This window comes from Lolium perenne, chromosome 4 (genome assembly GCF_019359855.2).
Source record: "Lolium perenne isolate Kyuss_39 chromosome 4, Kyuss_2.0, whole genome shotgun sequence".
Classification (NCBI taxonomy): domain Eukaryota; kingdom Viridiplantae; phylum Streptophyta; class Magnoliopsida; order Poales; family Poaceae; genus Lolium; species Lolium perenne.
Genome location: NC_067247.2, coordinates 347445720 through 347469864, shown reverse-complemented (window position 1 = coordinate 347469864; position 24145 = coordinate 347445720). Strand labels below are relative to the sequence as shown.

Here is a 24145-nt window from a genome sequence, read left to right as displayed (position 1 = left end):
GGGTGCTGATGGCCCCAGCAGCTAATAATTGGGTTGGATTAGGGCAGTACACTGATTTGCCTTTGCAATGAGAGGCCCTACAATGGGTTTGAATGGGAAAGCCTTTGACCCTCCAACAGTGCCACCCAACCACACTCGCATTGATTTGCCACAAGCAGCTTCAGAAGATCAGCTTGGCTGGCCCTCTTCAAGAATTCAGTTGTTGGGCTTGTTCTACCTGCTAAAATTGAGATTCAAGCATTCACCCGCTTAGCATTTTTAGAAGGGTTGATGACTATGCATGAAAGCCAATGTTCATTGCGATTGCTACTCTGGTGTATAAGACAGCTTTTTCTCTTGTTCTTTTTCTGTGTATACACATATATAGCTGTGTGATCTTTGGTTGTCACTATTCCATGTCTTTCGTTACCCAAAAAGTCCTTGGTTTCTTGTGTATCGAAATGATGAGCAAGATGCCAATATTCCCCAACCTTCGCTTTCAGAAAGCAAAAAAAAAAAAAAAAAAAAGATGAACCATTGTTTCAGCTTGGGGATCAGCATATACATAGTTTAGATGTGATTATTGTAGAGTACTTCCCATGATGTTATCCAATATTACATTGCTCTTCTGTGGCACTGCCTAACCACACACCTTGTTCGCTTCTCCTTATCATCTTGTGCGTGTTTATGGCACACATACTTACATGGAGATAGTGGCTGCCACCTGCACTCATATGCATATGAGTAAAGAGGGAAGCATGCAGCCTCTGCTACAGATCTGTGCAAGCAACAGCATTGATACCTTTGCAAATCTTTCTGTGCTATAGGAGCCCAATTAATCTGTTGCATGTGCTCGTCCTAGCTACTACCCATGCATGCAACTGTCCTCCTGGACAATCACATTGTCTTGGCGTGGTTTTGCAAGGCATTTAACTGCATATGGCCCATCGTTTAGCACGGCCAAAGCCTGCCACTTTGCTAGGGCAACCATGGCTTTACCACGCTGATCATCCAAGGGGCCTCGTGAGAGAGGCTGATTGGTTAGACTAGAGCGTTCCAGATCCAAAGATGAAAGGTGACTCGTTTGAGTTGTCCTCTCTGTTGGTTGGTCACTGCAGCATGCATCAACTTGTTGATTGTCCTGTCTCCGGAGCTGTGCAAATCACACTTAGCCCACTGCAAACATCACATGCAAAAAAAAATTAGTACATGAACAGGAGCTCTTTGTTTCCCCCCTTTTTTTGGGACGAATAGGAGTCAGTTTTGATGAACAGAGAGAGTTTTGTTGAGACAATGATCTGGAGATAATGTGCAAGGATGCAGAATTGTCCTTGATTTTTGTTAGCCACTCTTTACTTGAGAAGGCATGATGGCAGAGACTGAATCCTAAGGGTCCTTGGGCCGTTGGTTTTGCCTTTGCTGATTAAGTGGGAATTGTTTAGCTAGGTTTCAGGAAGGAGTTCTCAGATAGTATGTGCAACAAGATGATGAACAAAAAGTCTTTCACAAGTCCAACCGAAAAATCAGTTTCCTGTTCCAATTAGAAACCTGATGTTCATCACCCTCCTCCAAGCAGTGCAAAATCACACTTGATGTTTATCAACTTGTAGATTGTCCTGTCTACGGAGCAGTGCAAAATCACACTTAGCCCACTGCAAACACCACATGCAAAAAAAATTGGTAGAGAAACAGGAGCTCTCCTTTTGCTAGGAATAGGAGTCAGTTTTGGAGAGCAGAAAAGGGTTTGATTGAGCCAATGGTCCGGAGATATTGTGCAATACTCATGATTTGTCCTTGATTTTTCTAGCAACTCAGAGACTAAAAAGTAGGTGTCTGAACGTTAACAGTCCATTGCAAAAATAATAGGGCCGTTGTTTTTGCATTTGTTGGTTAAGTGAGCATTTTGTTTAGCTAGGTTTCAGGAAATGTGCAAGAAGATGTCTTTTGCGCAGGTCCAACAGAAAAATCAATTTCCTGTTCCAACAAGAAACCTGATGTTCATGACCACCCATAAACTGCCCTCCAAGCACTGTCGGTGATGCATGCTCTTTCTTTGTTAAATCATATCAAATTTTGGAACATACATGAGCATGTTAGCTACCATGTGCTCTGCAGTCGGTACTATCTGAAACTTGTAACTAAAGTCTTCACCACTGGGCATATGCTGAAAGTAATCGGCGAAAGCTATGTTTTAGTCACAGATATCACTTCACCCAGAACCATTTCATCTAGTATCAGAATTCGTTGACTAATACAAAAGTATTGCTCATGCTTCAGATTACAGAATATGTTCTGGCAATCCAACTTCCACAAATACAAAGCTGCTTTGCTTTCCCTTTTTTCCTTCCTATAAAGCACTATATACTCTTTTGCCGATGTTTCGACAAAAGATGCGCTTACAGTGTTGCATCAACAACTTTGACGTTTGCAGTAGATTGATTCCGGGTACAAATATCAGGTAGAGATCAGGCCAGCCGGCCATGCATGCGGTGAATAGCTTTCTGGGATTTAGTGGAGCACCTCACTTTCTCTAGGGTTTCATATACATGTGGACATGCTGTTCCAATGTAATCTTGGATATTTAGGAATATGACACTACTACTTCAATCAGCAAAAGGGTCAGAAAAGGTGACGTGACAGAAATTTGTAGTGAAAACAAGGTGTTGTCACACTTTAAAGTAAGCCTATGAATCCAATCTTATCACTGCTCGTATGCTCATATGATTGCAAGTCTTATTGCCCCAGGGCCCACGTCGGAGGAGGCAGTTAGCAGTTAAACTTGTGCTTGACCCTTTAATAATCATCAGAAGCAAAAGTTCTTAGCCAAACTAGTGATAAAAGGGAACTTTTCAGCTCATGCGCCCATAATTTCATATGCAGTTGTACCATGACTGACATGATCTGATAGAAAACTGGTAGCAGATATGTAAACACATGCCTGACCCAACTTTCAGATGGGATTACCAGATAAGAGGGACACACCAAATTATCTATGTTTCCATTCACGAAGTACTCATGCCAGAGGGAGGGAGTTGCTTTACCTCGTGCTAATTTTGGAGCAGCTGGGCTGGTAAAGATTGGGCAGCAACAGCATGCAGTGGCCCAACTCCATGCCATCTGCTGTATGGGCGTTGCAGCAACCAGCGTCAAGTCTCATCAAACGTCCCAACCTTACCTGTGATCTCGACATGAATTATCTTATGGTATCCAACTCTCACCCACTTGTGATCTGGAACGTAGAATAGGAAAAACTTAGGCTCACAATATGATGCCCTATCTTGCAATGGTATATGCTTTAAAGGGTGCTTATAATTGTGCACACAGAGAACATGAAATTTTTCAAGAGGTTGTTGAACTGAATAGAAATTCTCCTATGAAATCTAGTCCAAGTGAAGTCCCAGGAAAAATTCCTACCGTTAACAAATCATATGGATCAAACTCCAACGTAGAAATTTTTAGAAATGTTTTGAATCAAAGAGGCCCTGAGCCTGCATTTAAGCGCTTTTCACACGTATAACTGGACAAGCAGCAATCTTCCAAAAATCACCATGTACCCCTGATTGCTCCCTGAGAGTCTGAGTTTCTGTTCATCCAGTAGAGCAGCTAGCTAGTACCAATAAAGATTGCACATATGCAAACGCTGTACCCTATGGCGTATAGCCTTTGCAGCTTTCCTCTTGGTGAATCAATCGCCGGGCCCTTGATCATCTCATCAGACGGCCTTGTAACCTTGCCCATTACTGCTGCATTTGGAGCGACCAAGCCTAAGTTCTGCACTTGACTGTGCTTCCTCGTCGATCTCTTTCCATGGCTGGTCTGCGCGACTGCACAACGTCCACCAGATCTGAAGATCTTTTCTTTTCTCCTCCTTCGTCTTCAGCTGGAAGTTGGAACAGTAACCAATTATTTGACAAGATGTCTCGAGATGAGAAGGGCAACCGATCGCAACCACTGGCTGGTCCTACCATCAAACTCAATAGAGATCTCCTGTTCCAGTTGGTAGATTTTTCTCCCAGTTAATCATGTCTGTGTTTTCAACCGTGTCATGTTCGATCATCACTGACAGCGAACAAAATCGCTTGCAAATTCTGATTTAGTTGCAGATGATCGGCGGAAGAAGAAGAAAAGCAAGAAGTAAAAGCGGTCAAAGAAGCCATCGAGTTTGCAGAGGAATCTCCTCGCCACGTGCAGATTTTACTGTCCTTATTTGATCCTCCATGCGTTGGCATCTACCCCCCTTGTGATCTGAGCTCTGAAGACTACATCGCTCAGACCAGTGAGTGACTGGTGAGGATGAGTCAAACGATCGATCAATCCCCGTCGAGGTCGACCGGTCATCACTCCCTCATCATTTGCCATCACTCTCTATCATCCTTGGATGCGCCACACTTCTCGGCTGTAGCTGTAGATCGATTGGTCACTGTCCAAGCTTCTTTTCGCCGGAGCTGCGTTACCGGCAGAGCCATCAGAGATAACAGCTACCCGAAAAAAAGAAGGTCGAGGAAAAGGAAAGGAAAGGAAAAGAAAAGGCTGTGGTGGCTAACAGTTAGCAGGTGTATCAGCATGTGATTTACAGTGAAAAAACTTCTCATATAGCCATCAGAGATTCACAGTCTGGATGGAGGCTGAGAGTCGCCGTCGTTGTCTCCACTCTCCAGGCTGTGGAAGACGGACACGTCGGCTAAGAAAACTAGGGCTGTCAAGACAAAGCCGACGCGAGGCAATAATCGCTTGATGGACCAGGGCCAAACTTTTGGTGACCGTGGAGCAAGGAAGCCCGCCCTATGGATAGAACTTTCAGGCTGTGACAGTAGGTCCTCTGGTAATGATACCAGCAGCCAAACTTCAGGATTCAGATGAGATCACGAAAGGACAACCCAAAAAAGACACTTCAAAATTCCACCAGATATCAGATATTCAGATCACAGAACGTGAGAACATAGCTCTTATCTCATATGAAATGAATGAAAAACATAGATCAATTCAGGAGGTTTCAATTCAGAGTTCTGACAGATGAATGCGAATATGGAAAAGAAACTATGCGACAAGAACAGTAAAAAGTGTTAATGAATTTAATCTGGTGATGACAAGCTTTGTTTCGGAAAATTAGACAACACCATCGTAGCCATGCCAGCAACGACGGGTTGTCCTCAAACAGAAGGCTCTGGGAGCAGCAAACAAAACTGAGGAAGCGATGATGAAGCCCCCTCGAAAAAGCTTGCTCCGCTGCACTTATGATCTTCTCGTAGATAACTTAGAAATGCCGATGAACCCTACCTAGTACAACAACAATAACTGAATGCTCCGCGGCTCCCGTATATGGCTTGGAACTCCTCCTCCGACGTCGAGCTCGGTAAAGTGTTACCATGTCTGCAACTCCAGCGTCTTGCCGCACCTGTTCACGCACAGGCTGCATTTGATCTGAACTGAGCATACTGCCGAAGAAGCTTACAGGATCTTCACAAATGGCGGCACATCCTCCCTTGGCCCTTCAAGTGATCGATACATGTATAAGATGTCCACGCCGTCTGTCCTCTCGCTCTCAGGCTGGCTGTTTACCAGCTCCACCACCATGCGTGGAAGCCGGCGTGCCACCTCCTTGCAACCTTGCAGCGTCAGGTTGCAGCCCGACATCCAGACGAAGCGCATGTTGTAGAAATGGTGCATTCCGGAGAGGAGGCCGGCATCACCGAACGGGCAGTCCCTTATCTCAAGCTTCTCCAGCTTGGAGCATCCCTGGAGGAGGTGCTGCAGCGCGAGATCACCGTCTCCGGCAAACGCCACAGAAAGCGTCCGCACTGACTTGCCATACTTGCCAATGTACTCAAATGCTCGGTCGGTGAGGCGTCCAGATGTGGAGAGCCTAGTAAGCTTGCTGCAGTTGCGAACAATGGCGCCGAAGCCTTCATCCATGGGCTCCCCAGTGATATGGTCAGGCTGGAGCCTTCCCATTATGCACAATCGGAATACCTTGAGCTCCGGGCAGTTGTGCGACATGGTGATGACAGCAGCATTGGTCATCCTCTGGCAGAAGTAGAGTATGGAGCGGAGCCCACGGCAGCCCTCGGAGATGGCCGCCAGGCCAACCTCCGACACCAGCTCATCCGCGTCCTCGTGCGCGTCCAATGGGAGCACCCGGAGAACCTGGAGCTTCTTGCAGAAGCTCGCCATGGCCTCGAGCCCCTCGTCGCGCACCGAGTCAAGCACCTGGTGGCAAAAGAGGTTGTCGTCAGAAATTAAAGGGAGAAGCGCGCAGGTGAGGAAAATAAAGCAATACCACCGAGAGAGCAATACCCATAGCGTCTCCAGATTGCGGCATTGCGCGATGAAGGGCAGGAACTGATCCGGGGTGACCGGAGCGTAGCTGAGGTCGAGGGTCGTCAAGTTGGCGGCGGCCACCGTGGCGATGGTGAGCAGGTACTCCGGCGCGAGGTCACGGAAGCCGGAGAGCGAGGCCAGCGTGTTGGCCCTGCCGGCGGAGGAGAAGGCGTTCAAAATCTGGGCCAGGTCGAGCCCCTGGTCCTCGGCGGCGTCCCCGGGCCGGAAGGCGCCGGTGCCGAGGTGCGTGAGGTGCGGCGTGAGCGCCATGAGGCGGCGCAGCTGGCCGAGCGTGACGTGCTGGTTGACGCCGAGGCGGCGGAGGCGCGGCGAGCGCGCGACGAGGGCCTCGAGCGCGGCGAAGGGCACCTGCGGGGTGAAGCAGTCGAAGCAGAGCGACTCGAGGTTGGTGTGCCCCCGCGGGAACGCCGCCACCCAGTCGGACACCTCGTCGTCCTCCTCCTCGTTCATCTCGCAGTCCACCACGTCCAGCACTCGCAGGCCCCTGCGGCAGGCGAACCGAAAATGGAGAGCAACGGCACATCTCTCGCGTCAAATTAATGGGACTGTACGCCGGCCGTTACCATGTGTAGTAGAGGTAGCAAGGTGGAATGTATTATTACCTGCAATGGGATGCGATGGAGGCGAGTCCGCGGGAGGAGAAGCCGTCGCAGAGGAGGAAGGAGAGCTCGCGGAAGGAGGGCGGGAGGGAGCGGGCGAGGAGGTCGAGGTCGTCGTCGGTGACGGTGATGCGCTTGAGGGAGAGGGAGCGGAGCGCGGGGAAGGCGGCGGATGCGAAGGCGGCGGCCCAGGGGCGGAAGGCGGAGCCGGCCCAGCCTGGCGGCAGGAGGTTGAAGTCGGCGAAGCGGGGGCGGCCCTTGAGGAGGATGTGGTGCGCGTTGGGGAAGCGTCGCGCGGCGCGGGCCGGGGATGCGGCGAGGATGTTGCGGACGGCGAGGGAGACGCGGGTGGCGGACTCGGCGCGGTGCCAGGAGCGGCAGACGAGGGAGGCGGCGCTCCGGTCGCGCGGGGCGGCGAGGAACTGGAGCACGGTCTCGAGGACGTTGTCGAGCACCTGGTCCGGCGGCGGCGTGGCGCGCGGGCGCTTGGGCGGGGCCTGGTCCTCGTCCTCCTCCGACATGGCGCGGGCGGAGGGGGGGAGCGGAGCGGAGCGGAGAGACGGCAAGGGAGGGTGGTGGGGTGTGTGCGGGGGGTGGGTGTGAGGTGAGGTGAGAGAGGTGTACTTGTGTGCCGCCGGTTGGGCCGTCCCGGCAGACGGCAGTGGTGTACAGAAGGATAAACAAACTGGAGAGGAGGGTGGGCTGGAGCTCGACTCGCTGGGATCGCTGGATAGATAGAGACGAGGTGCTCAGGGGTGGTTCAGTACATCTCATGATTTCTACCTTTTTCAGGTGTGATCCATACTGATACAGCTCCAGCTTTTTAAACATCTATCTACGTACAAACCAACAGTATTCAAAACCCATTGGAATGCATAAGGTCCTGCTTTTATAAATATTTATCAAATTTAGTTCCTAGACACATATTGTACTCAACTACAAATTTAAAGAAGATTAATATATTTATTTTGTGTGAAATGGATATCACATGCATCAATCTTTCGATTAAGAAAACGGTAATTTTTGGTTATTTAGCGGGAAAAAAATCGTGTTGAAAAATACATCATGACGTCCCACGGAGCCGTCTCACGAGTTACAACTACCCCCGGGACACACTGGACCAATCCGACTCAAAAAGATACACAATGCACATCTAAGATTGCATGTAAGCAACATGATAATTACTCCTTGAGAAAGCGGCCCAGCCGTCAACGAGTCGTCACCGTAACGATTGTGTGAAGCCGCACTAAGAACTGTAAAACTATTGGGCACACACGTCAAAGACATGGTAGCTCTCAACTCTGAAGATGAGCTACAAAGAAGAAATATGCAAGGTCGACGACTGCCACCTCCTTCATAAGCCGGATCTATTGCCAAAACGATGGCCCTAGAGAGAATACGGGCTGAGGGCGGCCATTGTATGTCCTTGGGATTTAGGGTCCCCCCCCCCCCCCCCCCCGAAGCATCACTGGCACAGGCCAATGAATGTAACATCGAGGCCTTCAGTAAGATAACGGCTCTTGCAAGCGCCACCTTTGTCGGCTCAAACCGCAGGCGAAGCCCGGTTTTTGTTGGCAGCCTTGCACACACAAACCCATGATTTGTTGGTCCAATCAGCCCAACACTATCATCTTATTAGGTACCACTAGGCATAGCCTAACCAGGGCATGTCTATCCAAGGCGCATAATCAAATACACAAGCCCTCGATATAGTTTTTCGTAGTGACTTGCATCATGTTGGGAGAGGGACTAGGGATGGCGGAAGCGAACAATGTTGTTTTTAGATCGAGACTATAACACGACGTGCAACAACATAGGCGCGTCATCGGGAGCCGAAGTTGCTTTATCGAGAGGATAATTCCACGCTTCCTATATTAAGTCGCTCCGCAGTGAGCCACAACGCATGGCAGCATCTCCATAAGGGGAGGTAGATGCAAGCAATGCGACTCCACCTACACTGTTTGGGTCGCCCGTAAGGCTTCAAGGTCTTATCTCTTCATAGCACAAATGAGGAGCATACCCAATAAAGCTACTCCATATGACTCATGTACGTGAGGGGCACCACCATGCCCATACAAGCAGCTTCTCACTTGGCAATATTTGGTCATACTATCGGATCCATTCTTGTTGGTATAGATCTTCTCAAGTTTGCGCAACTTGAAGCTCACAACTTCTCAAATGCAACGACCAGAGACCTCGCATCAATGTGATTGGCTTAGAGTGGAAACTTAGATTCTTGGAAAGATGAAGAGAACTCTAACAGCCACAAAATAGATTCTAGATCTTTTGCTTCATCTCCATCTCTTGCAAGAAGTTATTCATCCATAACACTTCTTTAAAATCCTCAACGGCTGCAATTTATTGTACATTTGTGGTTTATAAAGAAATGCATTTCTATAACCTTGATTGCCATGACACTGCTCTCCGTACATAAGTCACCAGATATCCAAAAGTAAACTTCCTAAAATCTCCATCACCAGCATAATCGGCACCTATATAGCTTTGCAATACATTAAAAGCGTCAGCATGATCTAGTAGTACCTTTTATATACATGGGAATATACTTCAATGCATTTCGGTCAGCTTCACATGTGTTTTTCATGAACCGACTAACAACTCCAACCGCATAGGAAATATAAGATCAAGTGCACACTATGGAATACATCAAACTGCCCACGAAAGATTTGTACGGTACTCTACTCATTTCTGATTTCTCCTTCATACTAGAACATTGTTTTGAATTCAGTTTGTGATTGCCTGCAAGGGAAGAGGTAACAGACTTTGGACCTTTATATTGGAACTTTCAAGTGCCCTTATGAAAGTGCCTGGAGTCCCCATGTATATTTTTCGTAATTAATGACAGTCTCTATGGACTAGTGTTTGCATTAAGTTCTACTTGTAGGGTTAGTCCATACACGATGCTTGGACTATGTGTTGGCCTCAAGGTTGAAAGAAGAAGAAAGTGAAGAAGATCAAGTTATGACCAAGATGTTCACGGAGTAATCCAAGATTGGTCATCAGAGAGTTGAGCCTATGTCGAGTATATCTTAAAGAACAAGATTGAGTGATATCTCATGGGTACCTTCAAGACATCAAAATAGTGAAGAAAAAAAGAAATAAAGTGCAATTTCAAGATGATCCATCTTGAAGAGATCATATGCTTGAAGCTTTCCATCCACCTATTGATCATGGATATGTGAAGATATTTCCGAAGAAGAGGCTCTCCCATAGTGGGTATGGAGGAGCAATCCACAAGACTTCACTAAGCAAGTACAATCAAGAAGGGTGTTTGATGAGCGCAGATTGCACACCGTTGGGAAACCCCAAGAGGAAGGTATGATGAGCACAGTAGCAACTTTTCCCTCAGTAAAAAACCAAGGTTTAATCGACCAGTAGGAGAAAGGCGTGACTTTCGAAAGTGTTGCTAGCTGACTAGTGGCAGGGCGCACTACCGGCGTCAGCAACAACATGGAACCTGCACACAACACAACCAAAATATTTTGTCCCAACTTACAGTGAGGTTGTCAATCTCACCGGTTTTGCTGGACACAAAGGATTAAACGTATCGAGTGAAAAGAGATGTTTGCAGTAATTAAAGAGAACAGTGCTTGCAGAAAGTAAACAGAACAGGTTTGCAGTAGATGAATTTATCAGTGTAAAGGAAAGGACCGGGGTCCACAGTTCACTAGAGGTGTCTAAATATAATAACATGATGGGTGAACAAATTACAGCTAGGAAACTGACAGAATACCGACCATACATGACAAGATGATTACTATGAAATTCGTTTGGGCATTACAACATAATACATAGACCGTAATCCAACTATGTCTATGACTAATAATCCACCTTCCGGTTATCGTCCGTACCCCTTCCAGTATTAAGTTGCAAGCAACATATTATCACATTAAGCAATGTGTGTAAAGTAAACAATAGAATTACCCTTGGATAAAATATTGTTGTTTTCTCCCTAGTAGCAACAACACATCTACAATCTTAGAAGTTATTGTCACTCTTTCAAAAAACTAGAGGCATGAACCTACTATTGAGCATAAATACTCTCCCTTGGAGTCACAAGAATCTACTTGGCCAGAGTATCTACTAGCAACAGAGAGCATGCAAGATCAAAAATAACATATGACAAGAATTTATTATCGATCTCAACATAGTATTCAATATTCATCGGATCCCAGCAGACACAACATGTAGAATTACATAAGGATGATCTTGATCATGTAGGGAAGCTCACAAGATCTAAACATGAGGCACAAATTGGAGAAGACAACCATCTAGCTACTGCTATGGACCCATAGTCCAGGGATGAACTACTCACGCATCACATTAGAGGTGGACATGGCGATGTAGATGCCTCCGGTGATGCTTTCCCCCTCCGGCAGGGTGCCGGGAAGAGCTTCAGAACCCTCTCGAGCTAGGGTCTGCGATGGCGGCCGCGACGGAACTTTTCGTGAATGGAGGCTCGGGGGTTTAGGTTTTTCCCGAGATCGTGAATAAATAGGCGGAAGGGCAAGGTCAGTGGAGCCCTGGGGGCCCACACCAACCCTTGGCGCGGGCCCATGCCTAGCCGTGCCAAGGCATGGCCGCCCTGTGGCTCCTCTTCGATCCCCCTCTAGACTCTGTCTTCGTTACGGAAAAATATTGACTTCGGCTTTTGTTCCGTCCAACTCCGAGAATATTTCCTGTACTACTTTTCTGAAGTACAAAACAGCAGAAAACAGGGAACTGCCACTGTGGCATCCTATTAATAGGTTAGTACCAGAAAATGTATAAAAGTGCAACGAAGTATGAACAAATCATATACAAATTGGTGTAAAACAAGCATGGAGCATCAAAAATTATAGATACGTTTACGATGTACCAGTGTTCCAACTTGAAGCAATCAAGATCTTCATCATCTAGCTCAGGTGGAATGCGCAAGTTTAAGGTTTTTTCTTGATAGGGTTTCATTCTTACTGGTATCGTGGTGTAGTTGGGAGACCGGTTTATAAGATATTTGCCCGTACTACCAAGAGGGGGCTCTCGAGTCTCTAATAAGTAACTTGATTGTATCGTTTGGAGAGAGCTAAAACCCTTGCATGTTTTGCATCATATTTCTTGGTTCTTTATTGGTTCTTATCCTTGTAATGTTTTAGAGTTTTTGGTTATCATCATGGACGGCTCTGGTTCATCGAAAACGGATTTTGCACGGACAACTTGTTGTGTTTTTGGATATTGGAGTTTTTACCGATTCCTCATGTTGAGAGGTTCCACCTATAAATTCGTGAGAAATCTCACCCACTTGTTATTCATATTTTTGTGCGGTAGCTCTTTTCATTATCTTTCCAACAAAATTATTTTCACCTCAATCGGAGTTTCCAATCTCAAAATATTGCGGTTTTTTACTATAAGTTCTGCCCTCTGCCCGTTGGAAGTTCCGACCTACTTCCGGAGGTACTTCTAGAAATGCGTTTTCCACTTTTTTTCGTTGTTGTGGGTGATACGTCTCCGACGTATCGATAATTTATTATGTTCCATGCCACATTATTGTTGATATCTACATGTTTTATATACATTATATGTCGTATTTATGCATTTTCCGGCACTAACCTATTAACGAGATGCCGAAGAGCCGCTTGTCATTTCTTTGTTTTTGGTTTCAGAAATCCTAGTAAAGAAATATTCTCGGAATTGGACGAAATCAACGCCCAGGGTCCTATTTTGCCACGAAGCTTCCAGAAGACCGAAGGAGAGTCGAAGTGGGGCCACGAGGTGGCGACACACCAGGGCGGCGCGGCCCAGGCCCTGGCCGCGCCGGCCTGTGGTGTGGGCCCCTCGTGACGCCCCTTTACCTGCCCTTCCGCCTACAAATAGCCTTCATCGCGAAACCCCCAGTACCGAGAGCCACATACGGAAAACCTTACTGTGACGCCGCCGCCGCCAATCCCATCTCGGGGGATTCTGGAGATCACCTCCGGCACCCTGCCGGAGAGGGGAATCATCTCCCGGAGGACTCTTCACCGCCATGGTCGCCTCCGGAGTGATGAGTGAGTAGTTCACCCCTGGACTATGGATCCATAGCAGTAGCTAGATGGTTGTCTTCTCCTCATGTGTTTCATTGTCGGATCTTGTGAGCTGCCTAACATGATCAAGATCATCTATCTGTAATTCTATATGTTGTGTTTGTCGGGATCCGATGGATAGAGAATACTATGTTATTTTGATTATCAATCTATTACATATGTGTTGTTTATGATCTTGCATGCTCTCCGTTATTAGTAGAGGCTCTGGCCAAGTTTTTGCTCTTAACTCCAAGAGGGAGTATTTATGCTCGATAGTGGGTTCATGCCTCCATTAAATCTGGGACAGTGACAGAAAGTTCTAAGGTTGTGGATGTGCTGTTGCCACTAGCGATAAAACATTGATGCTATGTCCGAGGATGTAGTTATTGATTACATTACGCACCATACTTAATGCAATTGTCTGTTGTTTTACAACTTAATACTGGAAGGGGTTCGGATGATAACCTGAAGGTGGACTTTTTAGGCATAGATGCATGCTGGATAGCGGTCTGTGTACTTTGTCGTAATGCCCAATTAAATCTCACAATATTCATCATATCATGTATGTGCATTGTTATGCCCTCTCTATTTGTCAATTGCCCGACTGTAATTTGTTCACCCAACATGCTATTTATCTTATGGGAGAGACACCTCTAGTGAACTGTGGACCCCGGTCCATTCTTTACATCTGAAATACAATCTGCTGCTATTGTTCTTTACTGTTCTTGCAAACAATCATCATCCACACTATACATCTAATCCTTTGTTACAGCAAGCCGGTGAGATTGACAACCTCACTGTTTCGTTGGGGCAAAGTACTTTGGTTGTGTTGTGCAGGTTCCACGTTGGCGCCGGAATCTCTGGTGTTGCGCCGCACTACATCCCGCCGCCATCAACCTTCAACGTGCTTCTTGACTCCTACTGGTTCGATTAAACCTTGGTTTCTTACTGAGGGAAACTTGCCGCTGTGCGCATCACACCTTCCTCTTGGGGTTCCCAACGGACGTGTCAACTACACGCATCAACCAAATTTCTGGCGCCGTTGCCGGGGAGATCAAGACACGCTGCAAGGGGAGTCTCCACAATCCAATCTCTTTACTTTGTTTTTGTCTTGCTTTATTTTATTTACTACTTTGTTTGCTGCATTATATCAAAACACAAAAAAATTAGTTGCTAGCTTTACTTTATTTACTGTCTTGCACTCTATATCGAAAACACAAAAAAATTAGTTACTTGCATTTACTTTATCTAGTTTGCTTTATTTACTATTGCTAAAATGAGTAATCCTGAAGTTGAAGTTCGTTCGTTTAAGCAACAAGGGGGAGAATGTTTAAAAGATGCTTGGTATAGACACTAGTAGGAAAACCCTTATAGGCGGAGCTTAGTTCTGTGGCGCACCACGAAAAATGCGCCACAGAAATTTGTTTTGTGGCGCACCAAGCATGGTGCGCCACAAAAATAGCTTAATTTTGTGGCGCACCAAAGAACCGTGCGCCACAAAAACTTGGTGGGCCCCACCAGCTGACACCCCCAATCATTGGTTTTACTATTTCTATGGCGCACGTACCACAGTGCGCCACAAAAATAAGCTATTCTGTGGCGCACGGCCACAGTGCGCCACAAAAATAAGCTATTATGTGGCGCACTGCATCAGTGCGCCACAAAAATAAGCTATTCTGTGGCGCAGTTTGGCTCGTGCGCCACAGAAATAAGGTATTCTGTGGCGCATTTTTTCAGGTGCGCCACAGAATTAGCGAACCAGATATACAAAAGTGAGCCAACCTCCCACCTATCACACTACACAAGCCATTCTTCTTCCTCCATCTAGCTCGTCCCCCCCTTCTCTCTCATACCATTTTGACTCTACTTTTCACTTTCTTGGGTATTTATTGCACTTACTTTGGTTGATACTTAATTGGAGTTGAGGAGAAGGCTCTCCATACTCTCTCCTCCTCTCGAACTCATCGATCACGGTCTCGTCTCGGTATCGAATCTAGAAGGTGAGTAGTTGGAGGAGACATACATATGCTTGGAGGAGACATGCATATGCTTGTAGATCTTGTGTGGCCGTCGTGTGTATGGATGCTTGTTGCAGGTGAAGCGCTTGTGTGTGTGCCGGTGTGGTGAATGGATGTTTGCCGAAATGTTGATTCATTTCCGTTTCGGCAAGTTTTGCACTACCCATATGTCCTACTTTGAGGAGAGGTCATGCCGAATTTTTCCGCTCCATGTAATACCTTGAGGAGAGGTACGGCCCATGCATGTGTGTGCATTTGGTGCGGTTCTAATTTCGTGTTCTATGTATACCATTTGCAGGCAAGCATGGTCCTCTCGATGAGTTCCGCTCGAATCTCTAGATACAAGATAGACGCGAAGGAGGACATGATTCGGAACAATAGGCGCCAGATAAGATGTCCGTGTCGATCATGCAAACTCGAGCGCTGGATCAACCCTGATTCCGGACAACTGGAGGAGCACCTGCTGAGGCGCGGTTTCATGCAAGACAACCAGGCGCGGCCGGCCCCATCAAATGGTGCGTATGAAGACCATGTCGAGCGAGATGACTATCATCATGAAGAAGACTATCATCATGCCGACGGGGACTATCATCATGAAGAAGAAGTCGGCGGAGAATATCATCATGAAGAAGAAGATGCCGGCGGAGAACATCATCATGATGAAGAAGAAGATTCCGGTGCGACCCCGCTAATTTCGGCCTTGCGGGACTCTCATGTTCAAGATCTTCTCCTCCAGGAGACGAGCAACGGTAGAGTTGCAGCTAGAGAGAGAGCCAAGCTGTCGCAAATGGAGAAAGACGGGATGACTCCGATCTTTCCTGGGTGTCGTCCGCAGGATACGCGCTTGCATGTAACGCTTGATTACCTGCAGATGAAGACGCATAACAAGTGGACCGATTCCAGCTTCAGCAAGAACTTAAAATTCTGGCACGATCGTCTCCCGGAGGGGAACACATTACCAAGTAGTACGGAGGAGGCCAAGAAAGTCGTGTGTCCCCTTGACCTACCGCACGAAAAATACCACGCCTGCATTAATGATTGTGTGATTTATAGGTGCGAGTACAAGGACAGAACCACATGTCCGGTGTGTGGCCACGGACGGTACAAGGTTGGGAACAAGAAGGTACCTCGAAAGGTGGTATGGTACTTTCCTATCACTCCTCGTCTGCAGCGGTATTTCGTGGACCCTAAGGAAGCAAAGCTCATGCAATGGCACGCGGAAAGGCAGAAGCCCGAAGAAGATCCGGAGATGGGCTATATGCTGACACACCCTTCGTACGCCGGGATGCTGGCAAGCATTGGACATCGCCTTCCCTAGGTTCGGGGCGACGCAAGGAACATCGGCCGGGTATGAGCACCGATGGACTCAATCCGTTCGGCAACCAGAGTAGCACGCATAGCACCTGGCCTGTGTTTGTATGGCCTTACAACCTACCCCCGTGGCTGTGCACCAAGCAAAGGTACATACACCTGAGTATTCTCATTCAGGGGCCGAAACAACCAGGTGTCGACATGCATTTGTATCTCGGGCTGCTGAAAGAGGAGTTAGACACGTTGTGGAAGACGCCACCCCGTACGTGGGACGCCTACACTAGAACTTATTTCTATATGAGAGCCGCGTTGATCACGACGGTCACGGACTATCCTGGTTACGCATATGTATCTGCCCAGGTGGGCCACGGATTCAACGGCTGTGTGAAGTGCATGGACGATACTCCGCATCTACAACTACCAAGGGATCCCGGGTCCTCGAAAACCGTCTACCCAGGTGCTCGAAGGTGGCTTCGCTTGGATCACCCGTGGAGAAAACGCGGTGATCTGTTCAATGGTAAAGATGAGCCCGATGGACCCCCACGCCCGAGGAGCGGCGCAAAAATCGATGATCTTCTCGAAAAATTGGAAGGAGTGCCCAGCGCCGGGAAAGAAGCGACCGAAGCCGCAGCCGCTGCTCGGTGTATGGAAAGCGAGGTCTGTTTTCCACGACTTGGAGTACCGGAAGGTCCTCCACACACCCCACAGCCTCGATGTCATGCACATTACGAAGAACGTTACCGAGAGTCCGCTTGGCACTCTTTGCAACTCGTAAAAGTCCAAGGATGGACCGAAAGCAAGATACGATCTTAAACATTTTGGCATCGTGAAAGATCTTCAAGCCCCGATACTCGACGATGATGATGATGATGATGATGATCAGACGGTAGGGACTCAACGTCTCCGTAAAAGGGCTAAGAAGAACGCGGTGCAGCTTCCCGCTGCTCGCTTCACAACGAGTCCGGAGGAGCTCGAGCAGCTTTTCAGTGCCTCCTAGGAGTGAAAGTTCCTCACGGTTACTCGGGGAATATAAGCAGATATATGGACGTAGCGAAGAAGAGGTTCACCGGGATGAAGTCTCACGATTGCCACGTGCTAATGACGCAGATACTTCCCGTTGCGATCCGAGGCATAATGGACGAGCACGTCCGTGATACGCTGTTTGGCCTATGCAACTTTTTTGACGTTATCACCAGGAAGTCGATCGGCGTGAGGCAGCTCAAGATGCTACAGGATGAGATCGTGGTGATACTATGTGAGCTCGAGATTTACTTCCCGCCTGCATTCTGTGATATATGCGTCCATCTCCTTCTCCATGTCGTTGAAGACATCAAGCAGCTCGGCCCAACGTTCCTCCACAACATGATGCCTTTCGAAAGGCGTAACGGTGTCATGAAAGGATACGTTCGCAATAGGGCCCGTCCGCACGCAAGCATGGCCAAGGGGTTTCTAACCTACGAGTGCATCTCGTTCTGCCGTAATTATCTAAGCACCGAGGACGACGAGGATCATGTTGGTCTACCCCCAGGACGCACCTCGGGAGGCTCGCCGGAGTCGGTCACCGCGAGGGCTACCGCTCGGTCCATGTCGGCATTGAAAATCGACGCGACGACTTTGACAGTGGCTCACCGGTCGCGCTACAACACTTAAAACTGATCGAACCTTTCGTGCAAGAGCACAAAAGCATGGTCGAGCAGAATTACATCGATATGGGCCGGCCGAGGAAGATGGGAGACGTAACCAAAAAGCACAACTCCAGCTTCACGCGTTGGTTCAAGCAAACTCAACTGGTTGAAGCACAGAGAAATACGCCTGCGACCGAAGTTGAAAATCTCCTATACACCTGATCACTGGGACGCGCGCCTAACGTAAGGACCTATCAGGGGTACGACATCAACGGTTACAGATTCTACACCGAGGAAAAGGACAGAAATAGTGAAAATCAAAACTCAGGAGTAACTATGCTGTCATACGCCGATGACGAGACTAATGTCAAGGAAAGATTTTTTGGAAGGATCGAGGAGATATGGGAGCTCAATTACTGTGGAGAGACGGTGCCAATGTTTCGTGTGAGATGGGCCAAGAAGGTCGAAAAAGAAGGCCGATATTTCACAACCATGGTTATACCCGATGCAAAATCGAAGAACGCATCTGCGAAAAATGAGCCATGGGTACTTGGTAGCCAAGTTGACCAATGCTTCTTCATCACCGATCCGTCGAGGCCTAGCCGTGTTGTCGTGAGAAGGGGCAAGAGGAGCATCATAGGAATGCAAGGAGACGCCAACGAGGAAGACTTGGACAAGAACGGTGACCCGAAGATGGAGGAGGAATTCGACAGGCACTTCGACATGCCTACTACTAGTAAAGTAAGAAGGAAGACCTCCCTACCCTCTAAAGGTTGTCCGTTCACGCGAAGAAATCTCAAGGTGGCCGGCATAAAGTATTCAACCGCCAACAACCGAAAGGACAAGAAGATTGCGAAGAGACGCTAGAGCTCGTTGCCAGGACGAAGAAGATCTTTTTTTGGTCTGTCACATGTGTGTGAGTGTGTGTGTTAGACAAGTACATGCATGTGTGTGTGAGAGAAACAAGAACATGTTTGTATGAGACAAGTAATTTATAATTCTCTCTACTAATTACTAAATAATGTTGTGTTATTTATTGAAATGTAACTAAAATATGAAAAAAAAGGAAGAAAAATTGTGTGGCAGCTAGGGTTCGAACCTGGCTACTAATGGCCTAACATTGGCCTTAACCACTAGACTGGTACTATGTATCTGTCAGGACACAGCAGTAACCCGTTTTGTTTTGCTAAGTGTCTAAATTCTGTGGCGCATGCCCCTTTAGGTGCGCCACAGAATTAAGGAATTCTGTGGAGCATGAAAGAGCTGATGCGCCATGAATGACTTCTGTGGCGCACTTAGAGGGGTGCGCCACAGAATTAAGACACTTGGTGAAATAACTTGAACCTTTCTTCCCCACTCCCCACACTAGCAGTTTCTTCCCCGACAACGAGCCAACCCTAGCGCCACTGCTCTCGCAACCACCGCCACCGCCAAGCGCCGCCACCAAACGCCGCTGCCGCCGAGGAGGGGGAGGAAGGGGACCGCCACGCCGCCGCCGAGCAGGACGCCCAACCCCGAGCCACCGCCGCAGATCAAGGAGGAGGAGGACCGCCACGCCGCCGCCGAGGAGGAGGACCGCCACGCCGCCGCAGAGGAGGAGGAGGAGGACAACGCCGCCACCACCGCAACCCTGCACCGCCGCCGTTCGGTGAGAGCCCCTCTCCCCTGTCCCCACTCCCTTGTCCCCCTCCCCACTGCCCTGTGCCCATCCCCAATCCTGCCCTGTGCCCATCCCCAATCCTGTGCTCGATTTAGTCCTTCTTTCTGGTGCTTTTGGGATGCAATGTAGTGAAGATTATTTCATCTTATAGCATCCCTAGAGTAGCATTTGTCCATGTAATCGTCTGATTGAATCCTAATGCAATGTAGTGAAGATTATTTCATCTAAGAAGGCTGAATAAACAAGAAGAAATACTAATGCAATGTGAATTATTTGTTTATATGTTTGGTATGTTGGTTTTGCAGTAAACAATTAATTGGTATCTTGTGTTTTGCAGTAAACAATTATTTGTTTATTTGTTTATAAGATAGCTAATCTCCATTTCTCCAACAAGCATAAGCTTTAAAATGCCTAGATGTACTGTAAAAGAAAAACAAAGTGACTAGATGAATGTTGTAAAAGAAGAACACTTAAGCTTTATTGCTTCCTAACTTGGAGTAATCAACCATATATCTAAATAAATGCTATCAAGAATAATGTTGTAGCAAAATAAATGTTGTGAAGAATAATGCAAAATAAATGATGTCAAGCTTGCTATTTTTTTTAATTCATTGCTTGCTGTTTTTTAATTCATTGCTTGTAGTAGAGCTAATGAAGTTCTTGAAGTTCTCTCTGAAAAAGAATGAAGATTGTTTAAATTAAAATTAAAATGAAATGATCATGCTCATGCTCCCTGGTTGAAATCATTTATGAAATGATCATGCTGATGCTCCCTGGTTGCAAGATGAGAATGCATAAATGGTTTTAGTTCACCTCTGGCCACTGATTAAATAGATGGTTTTAGTATATATATAGTATATATTCCTGAACCAAAAATGGCTCTGCCTAGCAAGAATATTCCTCTGCCTATCAATATGACAGACCTACCAAAAATGCCTCTGCCTAGCAAGAACCATCACTACATTGTCTCCGATCCCGACCAAATATGACAGATTTTGAAGAATATTCCTGAACCAAAAATGGACAGCTCTCGACCCATTTTGGGGAATATTCCCAATGGCTTGTCTCTCGACCCATTTTGGAGAATATTCTCCCTCTTGTGGATTGACATCACAATTCAAAAAAGAAACCGATGGCATTGTCCTATGTAACACAACTGTTCAGCTTGTGTTCTCATACCCTCTGTGCATGCCCTCCATCCTATATAAATGCCTAGTGTAGTGAACCCGAAAACCACACCAAACATGGACAACCCGTCCGGAGTGCAAAGAGGAGGAGCACTGGCTCCCTTGGTGCCTCGGCTCTAGGGATGCCACTCTTTCCAAGACTTTTTCTATGGGTAGGGCGGACAAGGAGTTGCTAGTGTATCGTAGGAGAAGTGTGCAAGAGAGGGAAGCTTCTGTTGCCAAAGTTCAGGGAAGAAGAAGCAGCAGATGGCTTGAACCAGACTAGGTGTGTTCACATACACTACACAAGTTCTCCTGGCCCAAAATCCAGACCTAAGGGCAAGATCAAACCGAAAAAGTATAAGCATCGCTGAGGGAAGGAGGACCCACAGAGGTGTTGCCCTACTATGTAGAACCAAATCTTGAAGAAAAGGTTAAAGCTGGAGTTATCTTGTGCCGGGCCGAGGAAGGGCATGAAAAAAATCAAAGATTTGCTATCCTAGTTTGTTGTAGTTAGTTGTAGTTTCAGCCATCTAGTTTTAGTGTGTCCTAGGTTGTCTGAATAATTATGTAATGTAAGGGTTGATGTAATGCTTCCATGCAATGATGAATAAAAGGGTTTATGTAATGCTTCTATGCAGATGGTAGGAAATAATGTATGTAATGTAAGGTTAAATGATGCTCATGCTCAAATGTTGGCAGTAGCTACTGGTTGGCTTGCTCTATACTGCCTTTTTAAATTTAAGTAATTATCTACTAAAATTTGATTAGCTATTGGTATAATTCTCTTTGAATTTATAAAAAAATTAAGTCACTAGCTACTGCCTTTTGTAATGTATATTTATGAGTAATAGCATTTTCATTTGAAGTCACTAGCATTTCCATATGATGCTCAAGCTTCTGCTATTTAATTATATCTGGAATAATAGCATTTTCATTTGAAGTCACATGTTGGCAGTAGCTACTGGTTGGCTTGCTCTATAAGCTTGTATGCTTGTTTATGCTCTATAATGCTACTAGTACATGAAATGCTACTATTTGAATTCATTTATGAAATGATCATGCTCATGCTCATGCTCATTATCTTGTATATGCTTTTGTGCAGTGTTCGCTATATGTCGTACCAATGGTAACGCCCATATATCTTTGTGAAGTGCTAGCTTTAATGTACTCTGGTTTTTGTAGTGCTCCAGGTTGTGTAGTGCTCCAGATTTGTAGTGCTCCAGGGGGTAGTGCTCCAGATTTGTAGTGCTCCAGGTGGTAGTGCTCCAGGTTAAGAAAGTCATTGTTGTTGTACTGCTCCAGCTAGGTTAAAAAATATGCTGAAATAGATGCTCCAGGTTTATGTTGGCTTTTGTTTGATGTATTGTAGATGGGCAAGTTTGTATGGTCGATATATGGTGGATATTTTTGCAGGGATTTCATTGAGTTGCCCATTTCTCCCGAAGCGTTGATTAACTTCCGTTTCGGTTGAGAAATGGGCACTCCTACGTAGAAAAATTAGCAAAAGTCATGCCGAATTTTCTGGTTGACTTTTGTACTAACTTGTTGCCTCTTTTTAATGAAGTGCAAATAAACATGTCGGGCAACACTTCTAAGCCCAGGAGCCAGAACGAAGAAGCGAGAGAGGCCAACAAGGACTTCTGGGAGGGCTACGAGCAGCCCCGGAAGGCCGCCGCCGAGTCGCCCGACGATGAGGAAGAGGGCCGGGACGCCGCCTCCGAGGGAGAGGGCCGGGACACTGCCTCCGAGGGAGAGGGCCGGCGGGCCGCCGCCGACACCGGCGACGATGACGATACCTGGGACGACGCCGCCCAGACCGGTGAAGAGACGATCGGTGAAGAGAACGCGGCCAACCGCACGGAAGGTGATAGCGGCGGCAACCCTCAGGAGGGTAAGAAGAAGAGGACGGCGAGGAGGCCAAGGAGGGATCGGAGGCCGCAAGTGCTCGCCAACATCACCGATGCTGTCACGGTAGTCTCCGAAAGTGGCCTACCGATGGAGCCTTCGTGGGTTGCCAAAGGGTACGGCATGCAACTAGGGTGCATCGTCCGTGAAACCGTGCCGATCCTAACTTAGGACCTCAGAAGCAAGGAGAACGAGGCTATCACCCAATCCCTCCTCCAGAAGCTTCACCAACGATACACGTTCCCGGAGCCATTCAATAAGAAGGTGGAATCTTTAGCTCTCACGAAGATGAGCACCGCCTTGAGCAGCTGGAAGAACCGGCTGAAGAGAAAGATCGAGGCCGGTGAAAGCTGGGAGAGGATAAGTAGCAAATACCCGTCGCTCTCCTTAGAAGACTTTAATGCATTCAAGTCTTACTTAGAGAGTGACGCTGTTAAAAAATGGACCGCCTGGGGGAAGAAAATGTGGGATTTGAACTTAGGGACCCACCATTGCGGAAGCGGCGGTTACCGAGGAAAACAGCCCACTTGGGACAAGGAGGATGCCGAGATGGTACGTCTGGGGAAAGAAAACCCCTGGCACAAAATCCAGGATGAACAAAGTTAGGAACTTTGTCCGGTCCCGCTACTACTTAGACTGGGAGACGGGGGAATTTATTACGGATCACGAAGACGTGAGGGATTTCGAGAAGTACCTGGTAAGGATAGTTCTATATTATTTCGCTCATCTTATTAGGCAATGAAGCCAAATGGGCTAACCTTAAGTTCCTTTGTCTGAAGGATGAAGAGTTGACGAAGGCTGGCCCGTCGTCCCAGGGGTCGACGGAACCGTGGGACACGCCTTTCAATAGGGCGATGGACAAATACAAGGAGAGGGAGCTAGACAAGCCACCGACGTCGGGTGGCCGTGTGTCCGTCTTTGGCACAAGTATGAAGCTATCCGAGTACTACGGATCGGATGCCAAGACGAGAAAGCTGGAGAGGAGGTCATCGGCTAAGGATAAATCCGAGGTTCAGGAGCTGAAGAAGAAGGTGGAGTCACTAGAGAAGCTGGTGGCCGAAAAGCCTGTGGAGAACACGGAGATGATGAACAAGTTATTGGACGAGAAGATCCGGCAGATCATCCCCCCTGGGTTGATGGAGGGGTTAGCTGCTTGGAATGCGGGAGGTCAAGTGGGGCCGATACATGTGCCCAGCATCAGCGGCAGCAACTCAAGCTTCCACGTGTCGCCGACGGTGCCGCTCCACCCGACGCCGGCGTCGGGCTCCACCGTACGCCGCCGCCGCAGCTCCAATCGGTCGCATCGACGCCCCCAACCGCCGCCCTTGTATCGACAAGTAGCCGAGATCGACGCCATCAAGGAGGTAAACTCATTAGTTACACCTTCGCGTCATCTTCTTTAACTATATATGCCTTTCGTGACTGCCATCTCACGATGCCCAACATGGCGCCCCTGACTCAGGATGAACAATGCATACTTCTGC

General features: G+C 47.4%; 1 protein-coding gene and 1 long non-coding RNA gene across 2 annotated transcripts; both read right to left on the bottom strand.

Moving 5' to 3' along the window:
- Positions 1-500: 500 nt before the first annotated feature.
- On the bottom strand, positions 501-3227 carry LOC139830151 (uncharacterized). Its single transcript, XR_011742207.1, has 2 exons — positions 3021-3227; positions 501-1155 (listed from the first exon to the last, which is right to left on the bottom strand). It is a non-coding gene; the product is annotated as an uncharacterized lncRNA (long non-coding RNA).
- A 1708-nt stretch (positions 3228-4935) lies between these two features.
- LOC127297023 (transport inhibitor response 1-like protein) lies at positions 4936-7613 on the bottom strand. The gene is made up of 3 exons (XM_051327277.2): positions 6921-7613; positions 6274-6802; positions 4936-6186 (listed from the first exon to the last, which is right to left on the bottom strand). Exons 1-3 carry the CDS (start codon positions 7436-7438, stop codon positions 5428-5430), a joined length of 1806 nt encoding a protein of 601 aa, XP_051183237.1. The 5' UTR covers positions 7439-7613; the 3' UTR covers positions 4936-5427.
- Positions 7614-24145: the final 16532 nt, after the last annotated feature.